At 41.2% G+C, this 27,222-nt stretch overlaps 1 protein-coding gene and 1 long non-coding RNA gene across 2 annotated transcripts; both read left to right on the plus strand.

Annotated features, from left to right (window-relative positions):
- Window positions 1-614: 614 nt before the first annotated feature.
- On the plus strand, window positions 615-25,108 carry LOC124284668 (beta,beta-carotene 15,15'-dioxygenase-like; the record flags this gene model as incomplete). Its single annotated transcript, XM_046720773.1, has 12 exons — window positions 615-675; window positions 1,509-1,606; window positions 2,843-3,101; window positions 3,732-3,870; window positions 5,132-5,273; window positions 5,704-5,915; window positions 9,770-9,945; window positions 14,084-14,300; window positions 19,236-19,338; window positions 21,244-21,350; window positions 23,487-23,601; window positions 24,987-25,108. Coding segments are annotated over exons 2-12 (1,671 nt in total), but the record flags the coding sequence as incomplete, so codon positions are not given.
- LOC124284645 lies at window positions 25,109-26,781 on the plus strand. Its single transcript, XR_006900607.1, has 2 exons — window positions 25,109-26,070; window positions 26,101-26,781. It is a non-coding gene; the product is annotated as an uncharacterized LOC124284645 (long non-coding RNA).
- The last annotated feature ends 441 nt before the right edge of the window (window positions 26,782-27,222 follow it).

Below are 27,222 nucleotides of genomic sequence, written 5' to 3' on the forward strand. Positions count from 1 at the left end.
GGTGATGGTCAGTTAGTGAATGTTTTTATAGCCTGTTTTTATCCACACTTTTTGACAAGATTAATTAACAAAAGCTCTAGATTGTTTTGATAATCATTATACCATACTTGTTGAGAAAACCTATGCATTTACGGCCTCACCTTTTGACAAGATTAATTAACAAAAGCTCTAGATTGTTTTGATAAGTATTATACCATACTTGCTGACAAAAACTATGCATTTATGGCCAATAAACATTTTATAAAACCTTTCATTTTATTCTTGTAATTCTTTACAAGAGCATTAATAACATGCAAATAATTGGTATTATAGTGTTGTTTATACATGAATATTACTTTCGCTGTTATCAGTTTACTAATAGAAAATCTATCAGAAATATTACTATATAATATAATACGAAGTATATAATATGGAAGTTGACAAAAACTATGCATTTATGGCATATAGTCAACCAATTTAAATACATTGGGGCATTTTGACTACCCCCCTGGGGCAATTTGACCAAACCTGGGGCGATTTGACCAAAAATCTGGGGCATTTTGACCAAATTGGCTGGGGCGTTTTGTAGCTGGGGCGATTTGACTGGCACCCGTAACTAGTACACATTAGAGTTACCTCCCTTCCATTGAAAAGCGCCTTACGTAACTAATATAAGCAGACGAAGACTTGTGTATGGTCAGTTTCACATATGCTGCTAAATGCGATTCATTTAACATCACTTGTCATGTATTTAACTTAAACCGACATGGTTGTCGTTGCATTGTTAATTATGTTTCCTTCATTATGTTGATAGTTCGGTAGAGCTATCGCAAGTTGAAGGTTGTCAGCTTGTCGCTGTACATGCTGAGGGAATGTTCAAAGTTCAAAGTCCAAAGTTTATAAGTAATAATATAAAGCATGAACTCCGCTGACCATATATCGGTACATGGCTTGTTGTTTACTATAGCAAGGGTAAACAGTATTTAATTATAGTTTACTGAAATGTTACAATATATTAAATTACAGTTTACTGAACAATTGCAGTTATATATCACCTCAGGGAAAAAAAACATTAATAATAATATGTCGTCTGACCCAGAAACCAAATACCGATATATATTTATCTGTTTACGGTCTCTGTCTGAAAATGTAAATAAAAATGAAAATGATGAAAAGTGAAATTTCTGTGTGCATTTTGGTAAGGAAGTGAGCTCAGTTGAAGAGCAACAGTGAACACGTACAATTTCAGTTAACAAAAGTTGCTTCTCATGGGAGGAGACACGTCTTCAGTGTTCATCCCCTAAAAAACAATGTATGCCCACCTATGGTGCAAACAAAACAAAATTCATTGTTCAGCATAAATCTTGGAATCAAACCTTTGTTCTTTGGATCCTAACAATACTGAAAGGGACATAACTCTAACCAAAGTATTATCTTATACCCAAGACACAACTGGTCTATGTTTGTCCTCACTGGGTGATGAGACAAATTATCTAATTCTTATCACACATGATTACTGTTTGTTTCAGTGGATGCTGAAGTGAAATAATGGCTGATACTTTGCCAGAATGGTTATCCTACACCCCAGAAAACCAGCTTGAGAAGCCAGTGGATACAAAAATCACTGGTAAATTCACAAATAGTCCAAATATCATTTATTACAGAAGTTGTCAGGTACAGTCTCAAATACAGGGATGTTACAATTCATTCATGTATACGGTGAACCGTATCTCCTTATGTACAATCACTAGAAACGAATATGCATGAAAGGTTTAGAAAGGAATGTGGTCACTGGTCACTGTTATAAATTAACACTGTTAACATGAAAAAAGCTAGATTTTATGAATGTCAACTTCTTTATTGTGAATAACATGATGTTTCCAAGTGCATGCTTGCTCCTTCATCACAAGGATGCACTCCAAAATGTCGTGTTATTCACAATAAGGAAGTGATTGGGTGAAACAGTAGACCACGGTATTAGTAGAACCGCAGCATTTTGCCTTCGGTTCGGTATACCGTAATGCAATCCAAAAATTCAGTATTTTCGGATTTCCTATGATCATCCCAATCTAGTCATAAAATGACAGTTTTGTTCATTCAAAATAACAAAGATTATGGCTATTTTTTTCCCATGCTATGAAACAATTTATGGTTTGGCTCAATTTTCTGCATTGTGGTCATATCTCATATACCAAACTGAAACGGACCGAACCGAAGGCCTTGTACTGCAATACATACCATACCGTGGTAAGAGCGTACCATTTGATAGTTGGTATCAATAAATCTTGCTTTTATTATGCATTCCACTTCTAAAGGCCCTCCAAAGATTGACTGTCCACATGGTCAAAACATGTCAGAGAATTCAATTTGTTATTGTTTCAGTAACGTAATGAATAATGCATCAACTGCTGACTTGTTACTGCATTTGTTACCCAATATTAGTGATATGTATCGTATTTACTTCATAGCAGCCCAGATCATTGCAGCCCTGAACGATGGGGTAGCCAAGTGGTTAAAGCGTTCGCTCATCACGCCAAAGACCCAGGTTCGATTCCCCACATGGGTACAATGTGTGAAGCCCATTTCTGGTGTTCTGCGCCGTGATATTGCTGGAATATTGCTAAAAGCGGCGTAAAACTAAACGCACTCACTCACTCATTGCAGCCCTATCCAGTGTTCCCATATTTTAAAACTGGACTGACTCAGTCTCAACTCAGAATATCTTATTTACTAATTTAATTGTATATTGCTTATAGATCATCATTAACAGAATGTGAATCATAAACTCAAAGGGTCAGAACTTATCTGTCTATGAACTCCAATGTTTCAAGAGTTTGTAACCCATTGTCTGCTCATGATCCAGGGAAGATCCCTCAATGGCTGACCGGTACCCTGTACCGGAATGGATCGGGGCTTTTCAAGGTAGGGGAGACAACTGTGGATCACCTATTTGATGGCCTGGCAGTCCTCCACAAGTTCACCGTCAAAGATGGCAAAGTTCAGTATCAGAGCAAGCTCTTGGACTCGGAGACCCTTGCAAAATGTCTGAAGGCAAATAGACTCGTCGTCGGTCAGTTTGCTACAGCTGCCTACCCAGATCCCTGCAAGAGCATCTTTACAAGGTGTGTGTGGATGAAAGAATGTTACCATTGCATGTGTTATTTTTTACTTTACTGAAACAAGTCATCGTAACCCAACTGCATAAATCAATGTACATGATGTTGTTCACTGGTTTGTCGTCCAAGCTTGATTATTTATAGGATGCCGCCATAAAGCTAGAGTGAGTGAGTTTAGTTTTATGCCGCATTCAGCAATATTCCAGCTATAAATAATCTGAACTGGACCAGACGATCCAGGGATCAACAGCATGAACATCAATCTACGCACTTGGGATACGATGACATGTGTCTACCCAATCAGCGAGCCTGACAACCCAATCCTGTCAGTCGCCTCTTACGACAAGCATGGGTTACTGAAGATCAATTCTAACCCAGATCTTCACTGGTCCATATAGTTAAAATATTGCTGAGTGACAATTAAACAAATAATGACAATTTTCTTTTATATTATGTCAGTTGGATACAGTATTGATGTTTCTGAAATACATATGTGAAAGTTCTAAATTCTGAACAAAATGATGCTGTTATTTCCCAATTTCCAAGGTCTAGACACTTAGTTAAGAATTTGAATTGAATCTCCGCAGTCAGACAAGAACTATTGAAGACCAATGCCTCTGTCTATTTTGCTTTTAGGTTTTTCTCCTATTTTACCCCTAAAGACACAGACAACACAGCAGTAAACATCGTTCCCCACGGCGACATGCTTCTTGCGATGACCGAGACATCAACCATCAACATCATTGATCCTGAGACAATCACAAAGAAAGATTCGGTATGCTTTATTCAAGATTAGGCTGATACAAGTTTCTAGGGGAAGGTCAATGACCAGAATGTTTCTCTATAATGGCAAGCTCATTGTTATCCCTCTGGTATGTAATGCGGGAGGATATAGTCGACGCCTCGTCTCTAATAATTTTTTTCCGGAGCATAGCTCAAAAAACGTTCAATTATCAATATCTTTCAACAAAACTTGGTAGATATATCAAACCGAACCTGAAGTGGTGCCTTTTGCTATTTACAGATTTTGGGCATTGCTATTTTTCTTGATTTCCATGGAAAGTTTTGGACTTAGTCGCAAAAGGGAGGTGTGGGTTTCATTTCCGGAGCTCAACTCGAAAACTGTCGAATATCTTACTACAAGACTTGTCAGATATATGAAATAGATCTTCAAGTGGTGCCTTTTGCTATTTGCAGATTTTTGGTATTTATATTTATCATGATTACCATGAAAACGATTTGGACTTAGTTTAAAAAAATCAAGTTCGATTGTTGTTGTGTGTGTGTGTGTGTGGGGATTTATCATCTTCTGATGACTTTTGTTAATAACGGTTATGTTTTACCATAAAAAATTAGTTAAGAGTAATTTGAATGTCGTCAGCATAGAGGTTTACTTTTTGTAGTCAGTTCATCAAAATAGCAATCTAATCACAAAAATATTTCACATCATGTATGAACAGCAAGTGATGCACATGCACAATGGGTGCACCTACAGTGTGTTCCCCACCTTGTGTATACTTCATGATCTTCTCATCACTTTGGGGGGCCGTGAGGTAGCCTAGTAGTTAAATCGTTCGCTCGTCACGCCGAAGATCCTGATTCGATTCCCCACATGGGTACAATGTGTGAAGCCCATTTCTGGTGTGATATTGCTGGAATATTGCTTAAAGCGGCGTAAAACTCATTCCCTCGCTCATCACTTTGGTCACCGAATGTAACAAAATCCTGCACTGACAGAATCGATGCAAGAGCCGCAAAGATGCCATATCTATCTTGATTGGGTGTTGCACAGTTTGACTTGGGAGACTAATATTGAATCCATTGTGTCTATAGAAACGGGTAGATCCACCATAGTACCATGAAATATGGAAAAAAATCCTGGATCAGTTGGGGAAATTTGATGAGTCTAGGTAGTGCAACTGCCATGGATTTGCCACCAGATTTCCATGCTATTTTTAGTAACTGATATGAATTATTATGGATGTGACATAAACAGCAAGACTTGAACCTTTTGTATTTTGCCCGCTCCTACCCAGATACCTCTGGGGCAATATGTAGCAGTACACCTGGCTACGGCTCACCCACACACAGACTTTGACGGAACCATGTACAACCTTGCAACTACATTCAAGCAGAAACAGGCATACAGCATTGTGAAGATACCTCCACAAGAGAAAGGTAGTATTTACCCCAGGCAGTTTCAGCAGGGCACTGCACCCTTCCCTTTTTCTAAGGCACCCTTCCCTTCTGACATAGTTGTTGCAAAATACCTGTCCAAGAAGAACAGAAGAATATGAGACTGAGCTCTTTCAGTGAGGTCTGCAAAGATTTCTGTACACAGAATACAGTAATTAAACTACAGGTATAAGAAATAGGAGGGGGACGGCGTATAAAAATGTGACTTAGTCCTATTATTTCAGATAACTCTTATTAGATTTAAATGCTATTTACCCATGTTTAGGGACTTGTCATTAATTTTGGGAAATATTGGGGAGGTCATAAAAAGATGTTATATAAAATCAATAATATAAAATCTCATCTCCCACCACCATATGTTTATTGACCAGTCCTTCAAATCTACATGACCTTGAATTTGAACCCATTCTAGAGGGAGACAACCCTTTCAAGCGGGCGTCCCTTGTGTCAACCATTCCGTCTCGCTGGAAGGTGAACATTAGCTACAACCACAGCTTCGGGATGTCTGAGAACTACTTTGTGGTCTTGGAACAGACTCTGGTAGCCAACCTGTTGAAGCTTTCCGTAATGAAGCTCGTGGAACTTCATTTGAAAAATGCATGGATATCTATCCCAACGAAAAAGGTAGGAAACTTTATGAGTGAGTGAGTTAGTTGGGTTTTACGCCGCTTTAGCAAAATTCCAGAAATATCATGGCTGGGGACACCGGCTTCACACATTGTACCCATGTGGGCATTGTACCCATGTGGGCAACGAACCCAGGACTTCAGCATGACAAGCAGATGCTTTAACCATAAGGCTACCCTACCACCCCGGAAACTTGTTAAATACCTAATTTGGCACATAGATAGTCTGGTCTGGTGGTGAACTGGTGCCTTTTGGTAGTTTTGCTTTACTTAATAAAATATTTTTTACATTTCCATGGCAACAATTTTGACTGAAATTGGCTTTAGTGCTCTTTTCCGAAGCAGAACTTATAGACCATTCAATGGTTCTACACCAAACTTGGCACATACATAGTTCTGGGGTTGAACTGCTGCCTTTTGGTAGTTTTGGATTTCTGAGTAAAATGTTTGGGTGTTTCCATGGCAACAAATTTTTAAACTTATCCTATCTCATCGACTTGCACCTCTCTCTCTCTTCATTCGACCATGAGTGGAAACAAATTAAACTTTGGTCCAGGCCTACCTTGTCCCTGTCCATGCTGTGCATGCCTTCCTGCCTTAGCCATGCTCACTAGTCCGTGACATCACGAGGCATGCGCAGTCCTCACCCACGTGATCACCTTACATACTCATTCTCTTTCTTGTCGCTCGACAGAGTGGACGTGGAATTTTTTTCGTCTGAGACTTGCTTAACATGTTCAGGCCAGAAAACGAAAGTTTTGCACTCAATGTAATAAAGTCTTTTAGCTTGGGACCCACACACATGTGTGTGTTGATTGTGTGGGTTGTTGTGATTGGGACAAACGCGTCCTAAGTGTTGAGGACTGTCTAATGAGGATTTTAAAGCTTACAAACGTGCTTGTGCCAGACGTTTGGCAGATAGGCCAGGAATGCTTATGCGGGATCTGATCCATCTCCCGCTAAAACAATGTTTACATCGCCCCACCCTACCTGCTCGCGTTCTAAATCTCCGTCTCTCCTGACGAAGATTTTATGGACGCTTCGTCTGATTCCTATTTGTCTGAGAATGTTAAAATGCTTTTGGGACGCTTCCCTCACCTAGCTCAAGCACGCATGGGCATGCAAGGGTGGTAAGGACTGATATTTCCTCTACACAAGACCTGCAATCTACTTTATCTCTTAGATCCGTTTCTTCGACCGCTCACAGTCCTCGAAAACTTCTAAATCCAAACATTCATCATCAAGCATGGATCGACGCTGTTGGAACGTGAATCGTTTCTCCTATTCGCAGACGGTTTCATCCCACTGAAACAATTCACCCACAAAAGTTGAGTCACCATCTGGTTCGGAGGTTCAAATTCGTTCTTCTACTGCTGGGAAGTGTTGTTCTAGATCTCGTTCACGCCGAAGCTCGTTGTCCTTCCAATGTACCAGTCCAAACCGATTCACCACCTCGATTCATTTCACCAGTCAGAATTGGGTCTAATGCCAGTGTTGGTTCACTAGAACGGAACCATTCACCTAGCCACTTCATTGCCAAGGGTCGAACAAGTTCACTCAGCTGAGCCGGCTCACAAAACTGAACTGATTCCGCGAATCGAATGGATTCACCAGGACGAACCAGTTCACATTCCCGAATCAATTCACCTCAACATATGTTTCAGTTCGACTCACCATCTCATAGTCGAATCAATTCACCACAGCGTTTTGATTCACCTAGTCGCTCAGTCTCACCTAGTGAAGTGGTTCGCCATTTCAATCCGGTTCACCTAGCCGCACGGTGTCTTTTCGATCAGATTGATTCTCGTAGTCAGTCTCATTCACCTCAGGTGAATCAGGATATCCCGCCTAGTCAGTCTAGGGCTAGTGAGCACTTGCAGTCAGCCTTTACGTGATAGATCCCTCATCAACATCGTTCTGTGTGGGTGGTTTCACCTGCTAGGGCAGCGTTATGGTTCAGTGTATCGGCGTTAACCTTCACGCCATGCCTCTTCTACTTTGCCTCGGTCACAGGTTATTGCTGAGTCTTGGAATCCTGCGCTTGATTCCTCTCCAGCACCAGATTTAGACACCATGCTTCGTGCTGTTACATCGGCTTGGATTCCGTGTCATTCGTTCTCACATGTTCAACAATCGTCTGCCATACTTAGCAATAATCATCCTGTGGATTCGAGGGATCTGACTCGGTCTCAGACTCCTTTACCTTCACCTGGGCAGTTGGACATCTCCACTCCTGATGGCAGTTTTGATGTTGTTGAACCGGCTCACGTGTTAGCCTGGATAGTTGAAAAACTTCAGCTACCTCTTAGTAAATCTCCAGATGATTTGGCCATGTCTTATGCCATGACAAATAGAGATATTTCCAGTATCACACTTCCTTTGCGTCCATGTATTCAACAATTACCTTCTTCTCTTGATGCGCCTTTCAAGAAGCTTAGGAGGACGAAGGATGGTTTGTCATCTCCAAGGTTCCGACGATCGACGGCACATACTCATGGTGTTCAACTTTGGTCAGCGGCATGTGATGATGACATTTCCATGGTTTGTGGCAAGTGTTCCAGTTCGGCGTTTTTGTGGAAGACAGGAATTGGCTCATCTTGATGCTGCGATTCGCATTCTATCCCTTCCATTAGTTGTATCATTTCGCTGTTGACGCTGTGGCGGGCGGCTGTCAATCATGCCTATACAGACCAGGATGCGTACATTAGAGGAAAAGTATGGCTCTGATATTAGATCAATTCCAGGTGGTCTTGGGGCAACTTTCTCATTTCTTTGGCTATCTACTTGCCATAATGCATCGCCCGGGCCCTTTGAATTTATCCTCATGGGAAGAAAGATTTCAAGGCTGAATTGTTTCTAAGGTACCATGGTCGGGGATCCAGTGTTCAGTGAGTTCATTGCAGAAGTCGATCCAAGGTGGACCGCCTTAATCAGTTTCAAGTATCTGTAGATCTGTTGGAGTTGCAAAATATTCAACTTCAAGACTCTATCGCGCACCGTCGAACCCCACACTTTACCCCTTCCAATCCAGACCTTCGTGACTGTTTGAAAGACCAGGCATCTTCTCAAGCACGAGGCAGGGGCAGGAAGCCTTTTTCGCGGTTTCCACAGCCACGCCGCCCTTTAGACCCGGTGCTGGCACTGGAAGTAGAAACTCCAAACAGTGACTCATGGAAATCAGAGCTCGGATTGGTTCTGCTGGATCCGATGGTTCCGGTGTTCGATTCCCCTGTAGGCGGGAGGTTAGGTCTGTTTGCTGCCAACTGGGAGTTTCTAGGGGATCCATTTGTCACAATGACTCTCATTCACGGCTATTGAATGCCTGTTGTCGGGAACCACCCTCACCATTCAACCTTTGCAGCGAACATATCCTCAGGATCAGGCTGCAGTCCTTTCGGCCCACAATCTCAACTCTACTGGAGAAACATGCCGAGAACGCCTCGATCCGGTGTGCATAACTCCAGGGTTTTACTCCCTGATATTTCTTGTGCCAAAGAAAAACTCAAGCAAACTCCGCGCCTCATTTTCAATATGAAGGCATTCAACACTCGTTTCCTTCAACCGCCACCTCATTTTCGAATGGTATCAGTCAGTCTTCTACGCTCAATTCTGAGGAAAGGGGAGTTCATCATATCCCTCGATCTTCAAGACGCATCCCTTCACATTCCGATTTAGCCAGATCATCGGAAGTACCTGAGGTACACCTTCGAGGGCAATCACTTCCAATGGAAAGTCCTTCCATTTGGAATCTCTACGGCCCCGTGGCTTTTTACTCGGGTGACCAAACCCATCAGCAGTTTCCTTCACGCTCAGGGAGTGACTTCCGAAAGCTATATAGACGATTGTATTCAGGCACAGCAGGATCTAATCGTTCTTCAAATTCATCGGGAGTTCACGATCAAGCTGCTCAAACAGTTAGGGTGGCTCCTAAATTGTGAAAAGTCGGAGTTAACACCGACTCACAGACTTCAGTTCATAGGAGCAGTTTTCGACACAGAACAAGCCATGTTGTTTGTTCCCAAGGACAGGTGGACCAAAATTCAGCGTCTGGTTCCTCTAGTCTGGATCACCCCAGAACTCTACGCTAGTGGCAAGAGTTGCTGGGCATATTAACGTCAGCTCAGGCTTTGACTTACAGAGGTGTGCAGCTTCACCCGCTTCAGTTATTTCTGCGACCTCATCTTCAAGCCAACAACCCTCAGGAGTTGATTCGGTTACCCAGGAACTGCGCCCAATTCTGAGTTGGTGGCTCAACGACAGAATGTTTGCGCGGGCGTCTCTTTGGTGCCCTTCAGTCCAACCCATCAGTTGTTTGTGGACACTTCTCTCGGTTGTTGGAAGCCCACTTCCTTCAGCATCAAGTGGCAGGGCAGTGGTTGTCCGAAGAAAAGTCACTCCACATAAACATTCTGGAGTTCAAGGCAGTATTACTAGCAATTCAGCACTGGGCGGCTCTACTCTCAAGATGCCTCACCTGCTGATACAGTCCGGACAACTCGACAGTAGTGTGGTACATAAATCACCTAGGGTCGACGGGTTCAGCAGCACTTCTACAGTGGACGTTTTGATTTTATCTCCTGATAGACTCTCTCAACATCATAACAAGAGCCAGGCACATCCTCGAACAAAGAACGTGGATTGCCGAGGCTCTGTCTTGTTCCAGTCAGCCGTCGCCCTACAGAGTGGCAACTCCTGCCCAAGATTTTTCGATGATAATTTACCCACTCTCTCGACCAAGTGTCAACCTGTTTGCTACTCGGGTTCAACACCCAACTGCCGAGATTCGTGTCTCCAATACCGGATCCACTAGCTTGGGATCACGACGCCTTTAGCCATTCCCAGGGAGGTCTCAACGCGATATGCATTTCACGCCCGGCTCTGCTTCACAAGGTCAATACGCGATACCTTCACATTCGATTCAGCCAGATCATCGGAAGTACCTGAGGTACACTTCGAGGGCAATCACTTCCTACATGGCTTCTTAAGAACTCTCTGGATACCTTTTTCAAACCCTTACTTTCCTCATCAGCTGTGTCTTCATTTCTCACCATTGAAGAGTGTGTCAGCTGCATCAAAATCTGGATGTCGTCACACTACCTCAAACTGAATGATGATAAAACTGAACTCATAGTTTTCCACCCTAAGCGCTTCCAACCCAGTATCTCTTCCTAAATTCAGCATCGGTCAGTGTGAGATTCAGCCAAACCATGAAGTGCTAAACTTGGGAGTTATTTTTATTCTTCACTGTCCATGGAGCCACCACATCAATAACATCTGTAGAAGGGCTGTACTACCACATTCGCAACATCGGCATGATTCGACGATACCTGGACGCCAAGACTACAGCATCTCTTACTCAGGCATATGTAACATCTCGTCTTGACTACTGTAATGCGCTCTTGTGGGCCTCCCAAATTATCTTATACACAAGCTTCAGAAGGTGCAGAATACTGCAGCCAGAGTGGTCTCTGTCAAAGAAATCAGACCACATTACTCCCGCTTCTTCACTCACTTCATTGGCTTCCCCGTCCACTACCGTGATAAAATATAAAACTCTACTCCTTGTTTTCAAAAGTTTACATGGTCTAGCTCCTCAGTACCTCTGTGCTCTGTTCCACCGTTATACTCCTGTATCGCTCCCCTCGATCAAATGACCAGTGTCTTTTGACAATTCCTGTGACTAGGACAAAACATACGGTGACAGGTCACTTTCGAGACGACTGGCCCTCATCTCTGGAACAATCTTCCATCTCACCTCAGAACACAACCAGACTTAGCTGTGTTTAAATCAAATCTGAAGACGTGTCTCTTTGCTGAAGCATTTGAACTCTATGTGATATCTAGACCATCTTAAAGCCAGAGCCTTTGAGCGGATTACGGATATTGGCTTATACAAGTATTTTTGTATGTATGTATGTATGTATGTCATTCAGAAAATTCTGTTAACCAACAAAGTGCAACTGCTTTTGGTAGCGCCCTTCTTCGACAGAAGCTGGTTTCGTCGGACTAAAAAAGTCTAGTCAGTCGAAGCAGTATTCTTCTCTTCGCGTCGGGACGACCTACTAGTTCATCCGCTTTCGGGCGTGTATCACGAGTCACCACAGACGTTCAATCTTCATGTATGGCACATTTGTATGGTTTCGACGGTACGGAACTGCAGTACTTGCTTCGATCTTTTAAGCTAGCCGACCAATCCAGGAAATTTCGCCCACCAGCTTGGGACTTATCGTGGTCCTTCGCCACTTAGTGTCCGAGCATTATGAACCCTTACAGGACAAGGAATTTGAACAGGTTTCGCTTCAAGACCTTTTTCTTATTGCCTTGGCCACGGGCGCACGAAAGTATCAGAACTTCATGCTCTAGATGTCAATCGTGTCCGTTTTGAACAGGGTAGACATGGCAAGGTATTTTTGGGATCGCTGGGAGTTTGTCGGCTCAAACCCAGCTGCCGGGTCAACCTGATCGCTTTTTTACAATCCCACCTTTGTCTACTATTTTGGGTCCAGAAGATGTCGAGGATCTGTCTCTGTCCAGTTAGAGCGCTTCGCATTTTCCTTAAAGCATCGCAAGAGGCGCTTCGCTTAAATGAGAGACTGTTTATACCCTTGTCTACTGCTTCCATACGGAAGTCTCTCAAGACAACTCTCTCATATTGGCTACTGAAGCTTCAATACTCTGAGCCCACGCTTTGCCGGTTTACGCCGCCCACGCATCCAACCCTCATGAAACCAGGGCATTGGCTTCTACTATGGCGTTGTATAGTAACTGCTTGTTAACTGCTATAATGGAGGGTTGTTTTTGGCGCTCTGACACTGTATTTTCGCCTCATTACTTCAGAGATGTGTCGGTGACGGATATTCAAGGCCTTCATCAGTTTGGACCACTCATCCTTGCCCAACAGTTGTCAGCGGCACAACATCGCAGATAATGAACTTCCTTTGTGCTACGATGCTATATGGATACCCATTAGCGCAGATGATCACCAGTCGCATCGCTTCTGCTTGTGTACAATCTGAATAAATCTGAAACTTATTTCTGTTTTGGCGTCTTTGATTCTTCCGGGTTTAGATTTCTGCTCTCATTTTGTTTTGAGGCTCTGAAGAGTCACCACCTCACTGTCCTCTGCTCCACGGAGTAATTACGCCAGTGAAGTGAGTCCTTCGAAGTGTTGTTACACTTTGTGAGCGTTCATGCTCCTAAGTGCCTATACACATCTATGTGGATCTTACTGTGGTAAGTAGTGGAAGTCATAAGATGATGTTGTGGTACTGAATGTTAAAATTGTGAGTTTTTCTGATTCAATTACCCTTTCACCCTCCACGGGACGGTGTCTGTGGGGGTTGTTTCGAAGCAGGGTCTGGCCTAATACTAGTCGTTCGACTTTTATTACGGGGGTACCTTGGAAAACTTGTGCTTAGTAAGTCAATGGGTTCGAACAAACCCTCACATGTAACTTTGGTAGTTATTGGCCTGCCTTGTAGTTGCTTCCTCACGGTTGTTTCGCATAACGCTTAGCTGTTATCACTTGAACTTCGGTAATCTATGACCCACCTTCATACCATGGGATAAGTGCAAAGTAGTGAGATAGTATAAGTTTAAATTTTGGAAAATTTAACTATAAATTGTATATTTATATACTTATCCTATCTCACACGATGAAGTCCCTCCCTACCTCCCCACTACTAAGATTACCACCGTTCCGGTTTTGTCCTTTTATGGCTCCAAGATTGAGAATGAGTATGTAAGGTGATCACGTGGGTTTAGGATCAAGCGATGCCTCATGCTGTCACGGGACTAGTGAGCATGGCTAAGGCAGGAAGGCATGCACAGCACGGGGACAGGGACAAGGTAGGCCTGGAGCAAAGTTTAATTCGTTTCCACTCATGGTCGAATGAAAAGAGAGAGGTGCAAGTCGTGAGATAGGATAAGTATATAAATATACAATTTAAAGTTAAAATTTCCAATTTTTACTTTGACTGTAATTGGTGGTAGAGCTCTTTACTGGTGCAGAACTTTAAAATCTTTTAATACTCTCCTTCCACATTGTGGGTATTCAAGATCCTAATGAACACTCAGGGAGTTGATATTTAATTTAAACTGAGAGAATTGTTCATTGAACTTTCTTAATTTCAGTCTTTGATTCATCTCACTCTATTTCGGATGGAGAGAGATGGTCACAACTCGGTACACTACGGATTCCTTCTTCTGCTTTCACTTCATAAACTGCTATGAGGAAAACGGCCATGTTGTCATCGACCTTTGTGGTTACGTGAGAGCTGAAACTGTGCGTGACCTTTACCTTGATTCAGTCAAGCACATTGGGTTAAACAAGTGGGCAAACCCCCAAGTGAGACGCTACGTCCTGCCACTTGATGTTGAGAAGGTAAATGCCTGATATCAGTCCTGACAATTTGAAACACAATGTGGAGGAGTTATTCTTGTTGCAGAGCTGTATTGATCATCTATTTCTTTACCTGAAACCGAGAAGTACTATTATGAAATAGTAAGTAAAGAAAAGTATCAAGATTGCAATCCCATTTAACAATTCTCAACCTCATCTTGAAGGTCTTATTGCATGTTCACAAGTAGGCTGAATATATGTTTTAAATACTGACTTATTTTATGTACATACTTGTATTTCTTTTCACTTTCAAATGCATTAATGTACCTGTCCAGTGTCATTTTCTGGTGCCTCCATATTAATATATGTAAACTAAGTGAAAACCCCAGGGTTTAGTGTCCATAGCTTTTGTCAATATGTATATGTAATCAACACCATCATGACAGTTCTGATTTGTTATGTATGTACCAGGTATCTTTAAGTGGGAGGCCTTAAGTACCAAGTATCTTTAGGTACCCAATATCTTTAAGTGGGAGGCTTTAAGTACCAAATATCTTTAGGTACCCAATATCTTTAAGTGGGAGGCCTTAAGTACCCAGTATCTTTAAGTGGAAGGCCTTAAGTACCCAGTATCGTAAAGTACATAGTATCTTTAAATGGAAAGCCTTAAATACCCAGTATCTTTAAGTGGGAGGCCTTAAGTACCCAGTATATTTAAGTGGGAGGGATTAAGTTCCCAGCATCTTTAAGTAGGAGGCCTTAAGTACCAAGTATCTTTAAGTGGAAGGGATTAAGTTCCCAGCATCTTTAAGTGGGAGGCCATAAGAACCAAGTATCTTTAAGTGGGAGGCCTTAAGTACCCAGTATCTTTAAGTGGAAGGGATTAAGTTCCCAGTATCTTTAAGTGGGAGGCCTTAAGTACCCAGTGTCTTTAAATGGAAGGGATTAAGCTCCCAATATCTTTAAGTGGGAGGCTTTAAGTACCAAATATCTTTAGGTACCCAATATCTTTAAGTGGGAGGCCTTAAGTACCCAGTATCTTTAAGTGGAAGGCCTTAAGTACCCAGTATCGTAAAGTACATAGTATCTTTAAATGGAAAGCCTTAAATACCCAGTATCTTTAAGTGGGAGGCCTTAAGTACCCAGTATATTTAAGTGGGAGGGATTAAGTTCCCAGCATCTTTAAGTAGGAGGCATTAAGTGCCTAATATCTTTAAGTATCCAGTATCTTTAAGTGGGAGGCCTTAAGTACCAAGTATCTTTAAGTGGGAGGCCTTAAGTACCCAGTATCTGTAAGTGGGGGGCCTTAGGTACCCAGTATCTTTAAGTGGGCGGCTTAAGTACCCAGTATCTTTAAGTGGGAGGCCTTAAGTACCCAGCATTTTTAAGTGGGGGGCCTTAAGTACCCAATATCTTTAAGTGGAAGGAATTAAGTTCCCAGTATCTTAAGTGGGACGATTAAGTACCAAGTAAGTGGGAGGCCTTAAGTGCCCAGTATCTTTAAGTGGGAGGCATTAAGTGCCCAGTATCTTTAAGAACCCAGTTTTTTAAGTGGAATGAATTAAGTTCCCAGTATCTGTAAGTGGAAGGGATTAAGTGCACACTGTCTTTAAGTAGACGGGATGAAGTTCCCAGTATCTTAAGTGGGAGGCCTTAAGTACCCAGTATTGTTAAGTGGGAGGCATTAAGTGCCCAGTATCTTTAACTACCCAGTATCTTCATTTGGCGGGAGGCCTTAAGTACCAAGTATCTTTTTATACCCAGTATCTTTAAGTGGGAAGCCTTAAGTACCAAGTATCTTTAAGTGGGAGGCCTTAAGCACCCAGTATCTTTAAGTGGAAGGGATTAAGTACCCAGTATCTTTGAGTGGGAGCCTTATAGTACCCAGTATCTTTAAGTGGGGAGGCCTTAAGCACCCAGTATCCTTAAGTACCCAGTATCTTTAAATGGAAAGCCTTAAGTACCCAGTATCTTGGCACCCAATATCTTTAAATGGAAAGCCTTGGCACCCAGTATCTTTAAGTGGGAGGCCTTATACCAAGTATCTTTTAAAGGCCTTAAGTACCCAGTATCTTTAAGTGGAAGGGATTAACCTCCCAGCATCTATAAGTGGGAGGCCTTTAAGTACCCAGTATCTCTTTAAGTGGGAGGGATTAAGTTCCCAGCATCTTTAAGTGGGAGGTATTATGCCTAGTATGTTTAAGTATCCAGTATCTTTTAAGTGGGAGGCCTTAAGTACCAAGTATCTTTAAGTGGGAGGCCTTAAGTACCCAGTATCTTTAAGTGGGAGGCCTTAAGTACCCAGTATCTTTAAGTTGGAGGCCTTAAGTACCCGGTATCTTTAAGTGGGAGGCCTTATGTACCCAGTATCTTTAAGTGGGAGGCCTTAAGTACCCAGTATCTTTAAGTGGGAGGCCTTAGGTACCCAGTATCTTTAAGTGGGAGGCCTTAAGTACCCAGTATCTTTAAGTGGAAGGAATTAAGTTCCCAGTATCTTTAAGTGGGAGGTATTAAGTACCAAGTAAGTGGGAGGCCTTAAGTGCCCAGTATCTTTAAGTGGGAGGCCTTAGGTACCCAGTATCTTTAAGGGGAGGCATTAAGTGCCCAGTATCTTTAAGTACCCAGTATCTTTCAGTGGAATGGATTAAGTTCCCAGTATCTTTAAGTGGAAGGAATTAAGTTCCCAGTATCTTTAAGTGGGAGGTATTAAGTACCAAGTAAGTGGGAGGCCTTAAGTGCCCAGTATCTTTAAGTGGGAGGCCTTAAGTACCCAGTATCTTTAAGTTGGAGGCATTAAGTGCCCAGTATCTTTAAGTACCCAGTATCTTTAAGTGGAATGGATTGAGTTCCCCATATCTGTAAGTGGAAGGGATTAAGTGCACACTGTCTTTAAGTAGACGGGATGAAGTTCCCAGTATCTTTAAGTGGGAGGCCTTAAATACCCATTATCTTTAAGTGGGGGGCCTTAAGTACCCAATATCTTTAAGTGGAAGGAATTAAGTTCCCAGTATCTTTAAGTGGGACGTATTAAGTACCAAGTAAGTGGGAGGCCTTAAGTGCCCAGTATCTTTAAGTGGGAGGCATTAAGTGCCCAGTATCTTTAAGAACCCAGTTTTTTAAGTGGAATGAATTAAGTTCCCAGTATCTGTAAGTGGAAGGGATTAAGTGCACACTGTCTTTAAGTAGACGGGATGAAGTTCCCAGTATCTTTAAGTGGGAGGCCTTAAGTACCCAGTATTGTTAAGTGGGAGGCATTAAGTGCCCAGTATCTTTAACTACCCAGTATCTTTACGTGGGAGGCCTTAAGTACCAAGTATCTTTAGGTACCCAGTATCTTTAAGTGGGAAGCCTTAAGTACCAAGTATCTTTAAGTGGGAGGCCTTAAGTACCCAGTATCTTTAAGTGGAAGGGATTAAGTACCCAGTATCTTTAAGTGGGAGGCCTTAAGTACCCAGTATCTTTAAGTGGGAGGCCTTAAGTACCCAGTATCCTTAAGTACCCAGTATCTTTAAATGGAAAGCCTTAAGTACCCAGTATCTTTAAGTACCCAATATCTTTAAATGGAAAGCCTTAAGTACCCAGTATCTTTAAGTGGGAGGCCTTAAGTACCAAGTATCTTTAAAGGCCTTAAGTACCCAGTATCTTTAAGTGGAAGGGATTAACCTCCCAGCATCTATAAGTGGGAGGCCTTAAGTACCCAGTATCTTTAAGTGGGAGGGATTAAGTTCCCAGCATCTTTAAGTGGGAGGTATTAAGTGCCTAGTATGTTTAAGTATCCAGTATCTTTAAGTGGGAGGCCTTAAGTACCAAGTATCTTTAAAGTGGGAGGCCTTAAAGTACCCAGTATCTTTAAGTGGGAGGCCTTAAGTACCCAGTATCTTTAAGTTGGAGGCCTTAAGTACCGTGCATCTTTAAGTGGGAGGCCTTATGTACCCAGTATCTTTAAGTGGGAGGCCTTAAAGTACCCAGTATCTTTAAGTGGGAGGCCTTAGGTACCCAGTATCTTTCAGGGTGGGAGGCCTTAAGTACCCAGTATCTTTAAGTGGAAGGAATTAAGTTCCCAGTATCTTTTAAGTGGGAGGTATTAATACCAAGTAAGTGGGGAGGCCTTAAGTGCCCAGTATCTTTAAGTGGGAGGCCTTAAGTACCCAGTATCTTTAAGGGGGAGGCATTAAGTGCCCAGTATCTTTAAGTACCCAGTATCTTTCAGTGGAATGGATTAAGTTCCCAGTATCTTTAAGTGGGAGGTATTAAGTACCAAGTAAGTGGGAGGCCTTAAGTGCCCAGTATCTTTAAGTGGGAGGCCTTAAGTACCCAGTATCTTTAAGTTGGAGGCATTAAGTGCCCAGTATCTTTAAGTACCCAGTATCTTTAAGTGGAATGGATTGAGTTCCCCATATCTGTAAGTGGAAGGGATTAAGTGCACACTGTCTTTAAGTAGACGGGATGAAGTTCCCAGTATCTTTAAGTGGGAGGCCTTAAATACCCATTATCTTTAAGTGGGAGGTATTAAGTACCAAGTATCTTTAAGTGGGAGGCCTTAAGTACCCAGTATCTTTAAGTGGGAGGCATTAAGTGCCCAGTATCTTTAACTACCCAGTGTCTTTAAGTGGAGGCCTTATGATTGAAATTGTTTACATGAACATGAAGTGGCTCAGGGTTTCAAGTGAGTTCATCTTTTCGGATATTGGTTATCATATCAGAAGAAGAAGTCTCTCATTAATGTATCCTTTTGCAATTTTCTCTCCAGCAAGCACACTGTATCCATATGAACTCCATAAAGTGCTGCTTAATGAATTGAGTGGCTGGGCATGCTGACTTAATTGATGCGTGTCACTGTATCCCAGTTGTGTAGATGAATGCTTATGATGTCAATCTCCGGATTCTCAATTAATAGTCTTTCTTCCATAACGGGACTGTTGGTATATGTGATGACTGAATCAAGTTGTATAAATTGTTTGTGACTCCCCCACACAGGCAGAGAGCGGCAAGAACCTGGTGACTCTGGCAGACACATCGGCTACAGCAGTCAAACAGCCTGACGGCTCCATCTACTGCAGCCCAGACTACATTACAGGAGGTGGGTGACATTTTACTGAGAACTTGCTGTGGGAATCGAGCATTGTTGACACATGACAAACTCATGGTGATCAGTAACACTTCATTTAAAAACAAATTCATATTCTGTGTGGAGAAAGTCTGGTGGATGACTGGTGGTTTTAGCTTTGCGACTGGCACATGGGTTGTTGTCTCCCAATAGCATGCAAGTTAAGCAGTGAAGTCTTAAGAAATAATTCAACCAAAATTAAAGTTCATATCTGTTCACCATACTTACAAGAACCCAGGAAATAATTCTAATGGCACTATTTACATCAGTATGTCCTAATTTGACATGGTTTAGTCCTTATTTAACATGGTTTAGTTCTTATTTGACATGGTTTAGTCCTTATTTGACATGGTTTAGTCCTTTTATTTGAGTTCACGGTTTAGTCCATATTTATTTCATGGTTTAGTCCTTATTTGACATGGTTTAGTCTCTTATTTGAGATATGGTTTAGTCCTTATTTGACATGGTTTAGGTCTTATTTGACATGGTTTAGTCCTTATTTGTCCTTATTTGACATGGTTTAGTCCTTATTTGGACATGGTTTAGTCCATTTTATTTGACATGGTTTAGTCCTTATTTGACATGGTTTAGTCCTTATTTGACATGGTTTAGTCCTTATTTGACATGGTTTAGTTCATATTTATTTGACATGGTTAAGTGTCCTTATTTGGACATGGTTTAGTCCTTATTTGACATGGTTTAGTCCTTATTTGACATGGTTTGAGTCCTGTCCATATTTGACATGGTTTAGTCCAATTTTATTTGACATGGTTTTAGTCCTTATTTGACATGGTTTAGTCCTTATTTGACATGGTTTAGTCCTTATTTGACATGGTTTAGTCCTTATTTGACATGGTTTAGTCCTTATTTGACATGGTTTAGTCCTTATTTGACATGGTTTAGTCCTTATTTGACATGGTTTAGTTCTTATTTGACATGGTTTAGTCCTTATTTGACATGGTTTAGTTCTTATTTGACATGGGTTGACAGTTTTCCATATTTATTTGACATGGTTTAGTTCTTATTTGACATGGTTTAGTCTTATTATTTGACATGGTTTAGTCCTTATTTGACATGGTTTAGTCCTTATTTGACATGGTTTAGTCCCTATTTATTTGACATGGTTTAGTCCTTATTTGACATGGTTTTAGTCCTTATTTGACATGGTTTAGTCCTTATTTGACATGGTTTAGTCCTTATTTGACATGGTTTAGTCCTTATTTGACATGGTTTAGTGCTTATTTGACATGGTTTAGTCCTTATTTGACATGGTTTAGTCCTTATTTGACATGGTTTAGTCCTTTTTTGACATGGTTTAGTCCTTATTTGACATGGTTTAGTCCATATTTGACATGGTTTAGTCCTTATTTATTTGACATGGTTTAGTCCTTATTTGACATGGTTTAGTTCTTATTTGACATGGTTTAGTCCTTATTTGACAGGGTTTAGTTCTTATTTGACATGGTTTAGTCATTTTTTTACTTTACACATTTTGTGCAGTGGTGCCCAGATTTGGCACCGTGAGACACAGCCACCGACAGCATGGCTGCTCAATGTCAAAGCATAACCAACAATATATAAGTTCAAGTTATACAAGTGGGGTGTTCACACAAATGTTTCAGTCTTTTGGAGTTGTCCGAACCAGCATGGGTCATGATCATCACTGGTTCGTCTGGTCCAGACACAGACACTGGTGTGATATTGGCTTGCAGGAATACTGGTACAGACAAGATTGTAACAGACTGTGTATACTGGATAATGCTGCTTAAAACACATTCACCCACTTACGTAATGATGAACACATTCCGACATTTCCACTTCAGACTGACTGCATGTAAGGAAAATGTATTCACCCTCTGCATGTGAATGTATTTTTAGATTCATCCAATGCTGTTCTCATGGAACTTCCAAGAATCAACTACGCCTACAACACGAAGAAATACAGATATGTTTATGGAACTGACTTTCTGGTTGAAAAAGCCAAGGTTGAGTTTATACTTGAATACAATTTCTACAAGTTGAAAAATGCTTTGAAGTTAGAGTTTACCATAAAGAAATTTGGAGGATGTGGTTTAGAAAAGGCCTTATAATTTACCAGTGAGTGAGTTTAGTTTTGACGCCGCTTTAAGCAATATTATAGGAATATCATGGTGGGGGACAACAGAATGGGCTTCACACATTGTACCCATTTGGGGAATCGAGCCTGGGTCTTCGGCATGACAAGCTTAATGCTTTAACCACTACGCTACCCTCACCCCTTAAAAATTACTCAAAACCCCATTTCATGATCTCATGAAAAATTCCCCTCCCCTCACAAACACACACAAAAGACCACCTGTGTCTTTCTAAAGTTTCAAATCTTTTTCTCTGAGTTCTTAAGAATGACAGAATTCATAAGAAAGAGGAATTAGACTACTACATTAAGTTTGGCAGATGGAACCTTGAAAAAAGACTTGAATTTTCCTTAATGAAGGAGAAAGAAGCACTCTCTGTCTAGCTCTGAGGACCTGCCGGTTGTGGGTTAAAATCCCTGTCTCAGCTTACTTGTAATCCTTGGTGAGAGTTAAGCCCATCTTCTGTTGTCGAGGGAATATTTTTTTTCATTCCTTATGCTATTTACACTGGACTTATTGGGCAAAGTATTTCATCTCTAGCTTATCTCTCTGATCAATAACTGTATTGTCAGAAAACAAAATACATGACATACACATGGTTCTCATGGCATTAACAGCCCTGTTGCAGTGTTATGTGTGGTATCATACTGAGTTGAGAGTTGTACGTTTACATATGAGGGTTAAAACAGCATTCTGGTATCGCTTTGTTCGTCATCCTTGCTAGTTATCGTCAGACACGGATGTTGTTTTCATCCATTGCCATGTAATTATCCCCGGGGGCGGTGGGGTAGCCTACTGGTTAAAGCGTTCGCTCATCACGCCAAAGACCTTGGTTCAATTCCCTACAATACAAAATGTGAAGCCCATATTCATATTATCAACTTTGGGTAAACTGTGTGAAACAGAAACACTATTGAAGTGACATGAACAAGGTTTGCATGCTTACTGAAGTGATAATTATGAAGCCTGAGTTTCGATAGTGGTTCCATAAATTATCTTTTCAGAGTTACCTTCCCCTGCTACATATTTTTGTATCTTGAGCTTACAGTCACAGACTCAGAAACTACTGTTACATGAAATTACACAAGAGTTTTTCTTAAGAGCTCAGAATTTGGTCTATTCGTTTCCAGAGAAGGGACCACTTGTATGTAATTATTTCACATTTACTTGCAACCCTTGTGCTTGTCTCTATAATTTCCCGAAGTTACTGTATACTTCTAATCAATCATTACTAAATGAACAAACATAATTCTAATGTGCCTATTGGCTGGAGAAAGTGATAATGCTGTTTTCTTGTTTCTTGAGAGAATGAGCTAAAATACATAATCCTGGAAGCAATTTGCATTTGGATGTCACATTAATATTTTTTTGAAAGCCTATCATTAACTAAAAGAGTGGGCATGGTTTTCTGTCTGCTTTTAGCAACAAAACAGCCAATATCATGAATATGCTACGAATGAGCTGAACACATTGTTTCCATACAGGATTTGAACCATGGATGTCAGCATACGATTCAATGTCTTTTACCGCTTGGCTGCCTATCCCTTCTCACATCACCCTATGAGACGGGTTTGAGTACATTTAATGTGTCCTATCATCTATCATCTATGCTTAGCATGTTTGGTAGTTTTCCTAATGTGGAGAGGGCGGTTGGGTAGCCCAGTGGTTAAAGCGTTCTCTGGTCACGCCGAAGACCCGGGTATGATTCCCCACATGGGTACAATGTGTGAAGCCCATTTCTGGTGTCCTCTGCCGTAAAAGCAGTGTAAAACCATACTCCCTCACTCCTAATGTGGAGTGCCCTCTGCTCCCAGTCCTGGGTCCCGTGAAGATCCGCGTTTTAATCGATCTTCAGCAACCAATACTTGTTGTAAGAGGTGACCAATGGGATCAGGTGGTCCGACTCGCTGACTTGTTGACACATGTCATCATATCCCAATTGCATAGATGGATGACAACAAACCAATAGTGATTGTTCACATCAGCTAAAGTTTGTCGTTATTTCAGCTGACCAAGCTGGACCTGAAGACCAAGACCTGTATTCACTGGGCAGCTGAGGACCTGGATCAGCCTGGGGAACCAGTCTTCATTGCTCGTCCTGATGGTACGGAGGAGGATGACGGTATGTGCTGTGTAGGGTCCTTGGGTTGTCCTTGATGGTATGTGCTGTATAGGGTCCTTGGGTTGTCCTTGATGGTATGTGCTGTGTAGGGTCCGTGGGTTGTCCTCTTGTATCTGTGTGGCAGTTACAGGTCTTTTTAAGTCCTATGTTGATGGATGAGACTGTTTAACATTGCATTCTTCCTAACTACTAATTCTTTAAAGTTGTATATGTTTTGGATGTCTGTCTTGTCCTGATCTGTTGATGATGTTCATTGTGGTTTTTGTTCCTAGTGTCTTTCTGTCTATTGAAGCTTCTCTGCGTCTTGCCTGTCTTTTAAGTCTTCCGTATGTCTATGTATTTGCCTCTCCATCTTTTAGTTCTGTATGTCTATGTCCTTGCCTCTCCATCTTTTAGTTCTGTATGTCTATGTCCTTGCCTCTCCATCTTTTAGTTCTGTATGTCTATGTCCTTGCCTCTCCATCTTTTAGTTCTGTATGTCTATGTCCTTGCCTCTCAGTCTTTTAGTTCTGTATGTCTATGTCCTTGCCTCTCAGTCTTTTAGTTCTGTATGTCCTTCCTTGCCCTCTCTATGTCTGTATGTTGCCTCTCCGCCTTTTAGTTCTGTATGTCTATGTCCTTGCCTCTTCATCTTTTAGTTCTGTATGTCTATGTCCTTGCCTCTCCGTCTTTTAGTTCTGTATGTCTATGTCCTTGCCTCTCCGTCTTTTAGTTCTGTATGTCTATGTCCTTGCCTCTCCATCTTTTAGTTCTGTATGTCTATGTCCTTGCCTCTCCGTCTTTTAGTTCTGTATGTCTATGTCCTTGCCTCTTCATCTTTTAGTTCTGTATGTCTATGTCCTTGCCTCTCAGTCTTTTAGTTCTGTATGTCTATGTCCTTGCCTCTCCGTCTTTTAGTTCTGTATGTCTATGTCCTTGCCTCTCTTCATCTTTTAGTTCTGTATGTCTGTCCTTGCCTCTCTCAGTCTTTTAGTTCTGTATGTCTATGTCCTTGCCTCTCCGTCTTTTAGTTCTGTATGTCTATGTCCTTGCCTCTCAGTCTTTTAGTTCTGTATGTCTATGTCCTTGCCTCTCCGTCCTTTAGTTCTGTATGTCTATGTCCTTGCCTCTCAGTCTTTTAGTTCTGTATGTCTATGTCCTTGCCTCTCCGTCCTTTAGTTCTGTGTGTCTCTGTTCTTTCCTCTCTCTATCCTCTAAATATGTGTATGTATATGTCTGTGTAAGTAGGAATATGAGTGAGTAATCCTTCACACTTAGTACATTAGTTGATGAAGTAAACATGTCTCTGAGCTGGTAGGACACCAGATTAAAATATGCAGTCATATAAAACTAGGGTCCCTTCTCCTAAATGTCATCTCAATATTGAATCCTGTCATATGTTCCAGGCATAATCCTGTCCCCTGTCCTCCCTACAAAACCTGGACGCAAGGCCTTCCTCCTGGTGCTTGATGGGAAGACGCTCAAGGAGCTGGCCAGAGCAGAGACGCCCCTAGCAGAGACGCCCCTGGTGTCAAGATGCCAATCACCTTCCATGGGTCGTTCATACCCTGAAGAAACGACTTGCACAGAGCTGTGTTTTTTTACAATATCGGCAATGGAAATACATAATATTCAATACACATTTCAAAAATATATATTGATGATAACATTCCCTTTAATGTAATAATCATTTGTTATCCATACCTGATAATTAATAATACGAAGCTGACAGTTTGCTATCGTTGATGGTAAACCTTCAGTGCCATATGTATTGTGATGTCATGTCATGTACCATTAATTCTGTTTGTATTACATGGGGTATGTTGTACTGTTAGTGGTATCATTAATATGGTTGTGTATAATATGGTTCTATGATCTTTAACCAGTTGTCATTTTATAAGATTGTCTTGAAGTAATAGTTTGTTCCCTAGGGTAGCATAGTGGTTAAAATGCTTGCTCATCATGGCAGACCTGGGTTCGATTCCCCACATATGTGTCAAGCCTTCTGTGCCTTGTATAATTTACGCTGGTCCCAAACAATGTACAGGTATATGCAAGATAGAAATTGCTATCATGTTTGATAGTTCCATTATCTTTTACTGCAAATTTGGTTAAACCTTGTTAATGCCAAACAGTTTGTCCAGAACAGCGACTTCTTTACGAATATGGTTGAGAACATCTGCAATCCTCCATACCAATGTATGTTGGTAATCTTGGAATTTGTGAGATGGGTGATTCTGCTCCAAACATTGCCGTCCAGTTTAGCAAAGTTTCATCAAGTTTCATAATTTGAGAAAACAGTTTTGTCGGTGGTTGCTGCTGAAAGATTGTTTGACATTTGACAAGATGTTCAATGTTGTGATTTTTCATCTTCTTCATCTTTATTTTGTCTGTGAAACACATGGAGATGCTATTTCGGTAAGACTACAGAATACCGGATACCTTCCGCCATCTTTGAAAGCACGCGAGTTTACTTAGGGTTAGGGTAAGGTTTAGGGTTAGGGTAAGGTTTTTGGTTAGGGTTAGCGTTTGGGTTCGGGTGATGTGACACTAAACAATATGGCTGGTAGGTATCCGGTATTCTGTAGGTGTACCGGTATTTCCAGCCATAGTACCTGATAATTCAGGTATAATTAAACGTGTGGTATATGCTTGTAGTGCCTGTTTTTGAAACATTTTGATGATATTTGTGATGAATCTGGCGTGTTGATTCTATTTGGATGTATTTAATGCCTGTTGCCATTTTGTTCCATTTGTAAGTGACCAATTATTTAACCTAAACTATCTTTTTGTGTGACATGTTGAAAATGCAGGGAAATCACCTATCATTGTGGTGATTGTTTTACGCACAGTTGGCTATAATCATTTTTCTTACCAACTTTAGCATTCTATATATTTTGACTTGTTAAATGATATTTATGACAATCATTTCTATATTTGTCTTTTTAGCACATGATAAAACAAGTTAATGTTGTTCTGGTTTTATACAGCTTTTTTTACATCTAGTTTGTTCTGTTTGATTCTTACCAAATATGTATTTTTATTGAATATGACTGATTGGCGTACACCATGAACAGTTACAAGTGTTAAAAGCACAGTTTCACACATTTTCGACAATATTTTGGCCTATATTGTATATATTTTGGGATATGCATTCACTTTAGCTTCCTATTAGTGCAATAAAAGACATATTATCCCTTACGACTTACCTGAAATCAATAATGGAAACTTCGAGGCGAACAGCTTCCAAACAGATAACACTTGCCATATGTGGAATTTAAATGATTGCTCCGTACATAGAAAACTGTCGCACACGGTGTTGCTGCTGTTGGCTGAACTGGCCTCAATCACACGTTGTGCGTAGGATATTCGTAAAGAGCGCTCCATTGGACATAAATCTATGGGGTTCGCTTGAAATAATGTTCGTCCGGTGGAAAGCTGGAGAGTTGATTTAATGCAACGTTGCATTAATTCATTCGAACTTTATGATTTAATTTTGTAATCTTAATGCATAATTTTGTATTCAAATAAATTATATGGTAGCTTCCCTGAGGGATGATAGTTAATATTTTTGAGAGAAATGCATTACGTATTTTAAGAGAAATGTGGTGTGGCATTGTGCCTTTAAGAATATTCAAATGG

The sequence above is a fragment of the Haliotis rubra genome, unplaced genomic scaffold (genome assembly GCF_003918875.1).
Source record: "Haliotis rubra isolate DU_JTF1 unplaced genomic scaffold, ASM391887v1 Scf340, whole genome shotgun sequence".
Lineage (NCBI taxonomy): Eukaryota > Metazoa > Mollusca > Gastropoda > Lepetellida > Haliotidae > Haliotis > Haliotis rubra.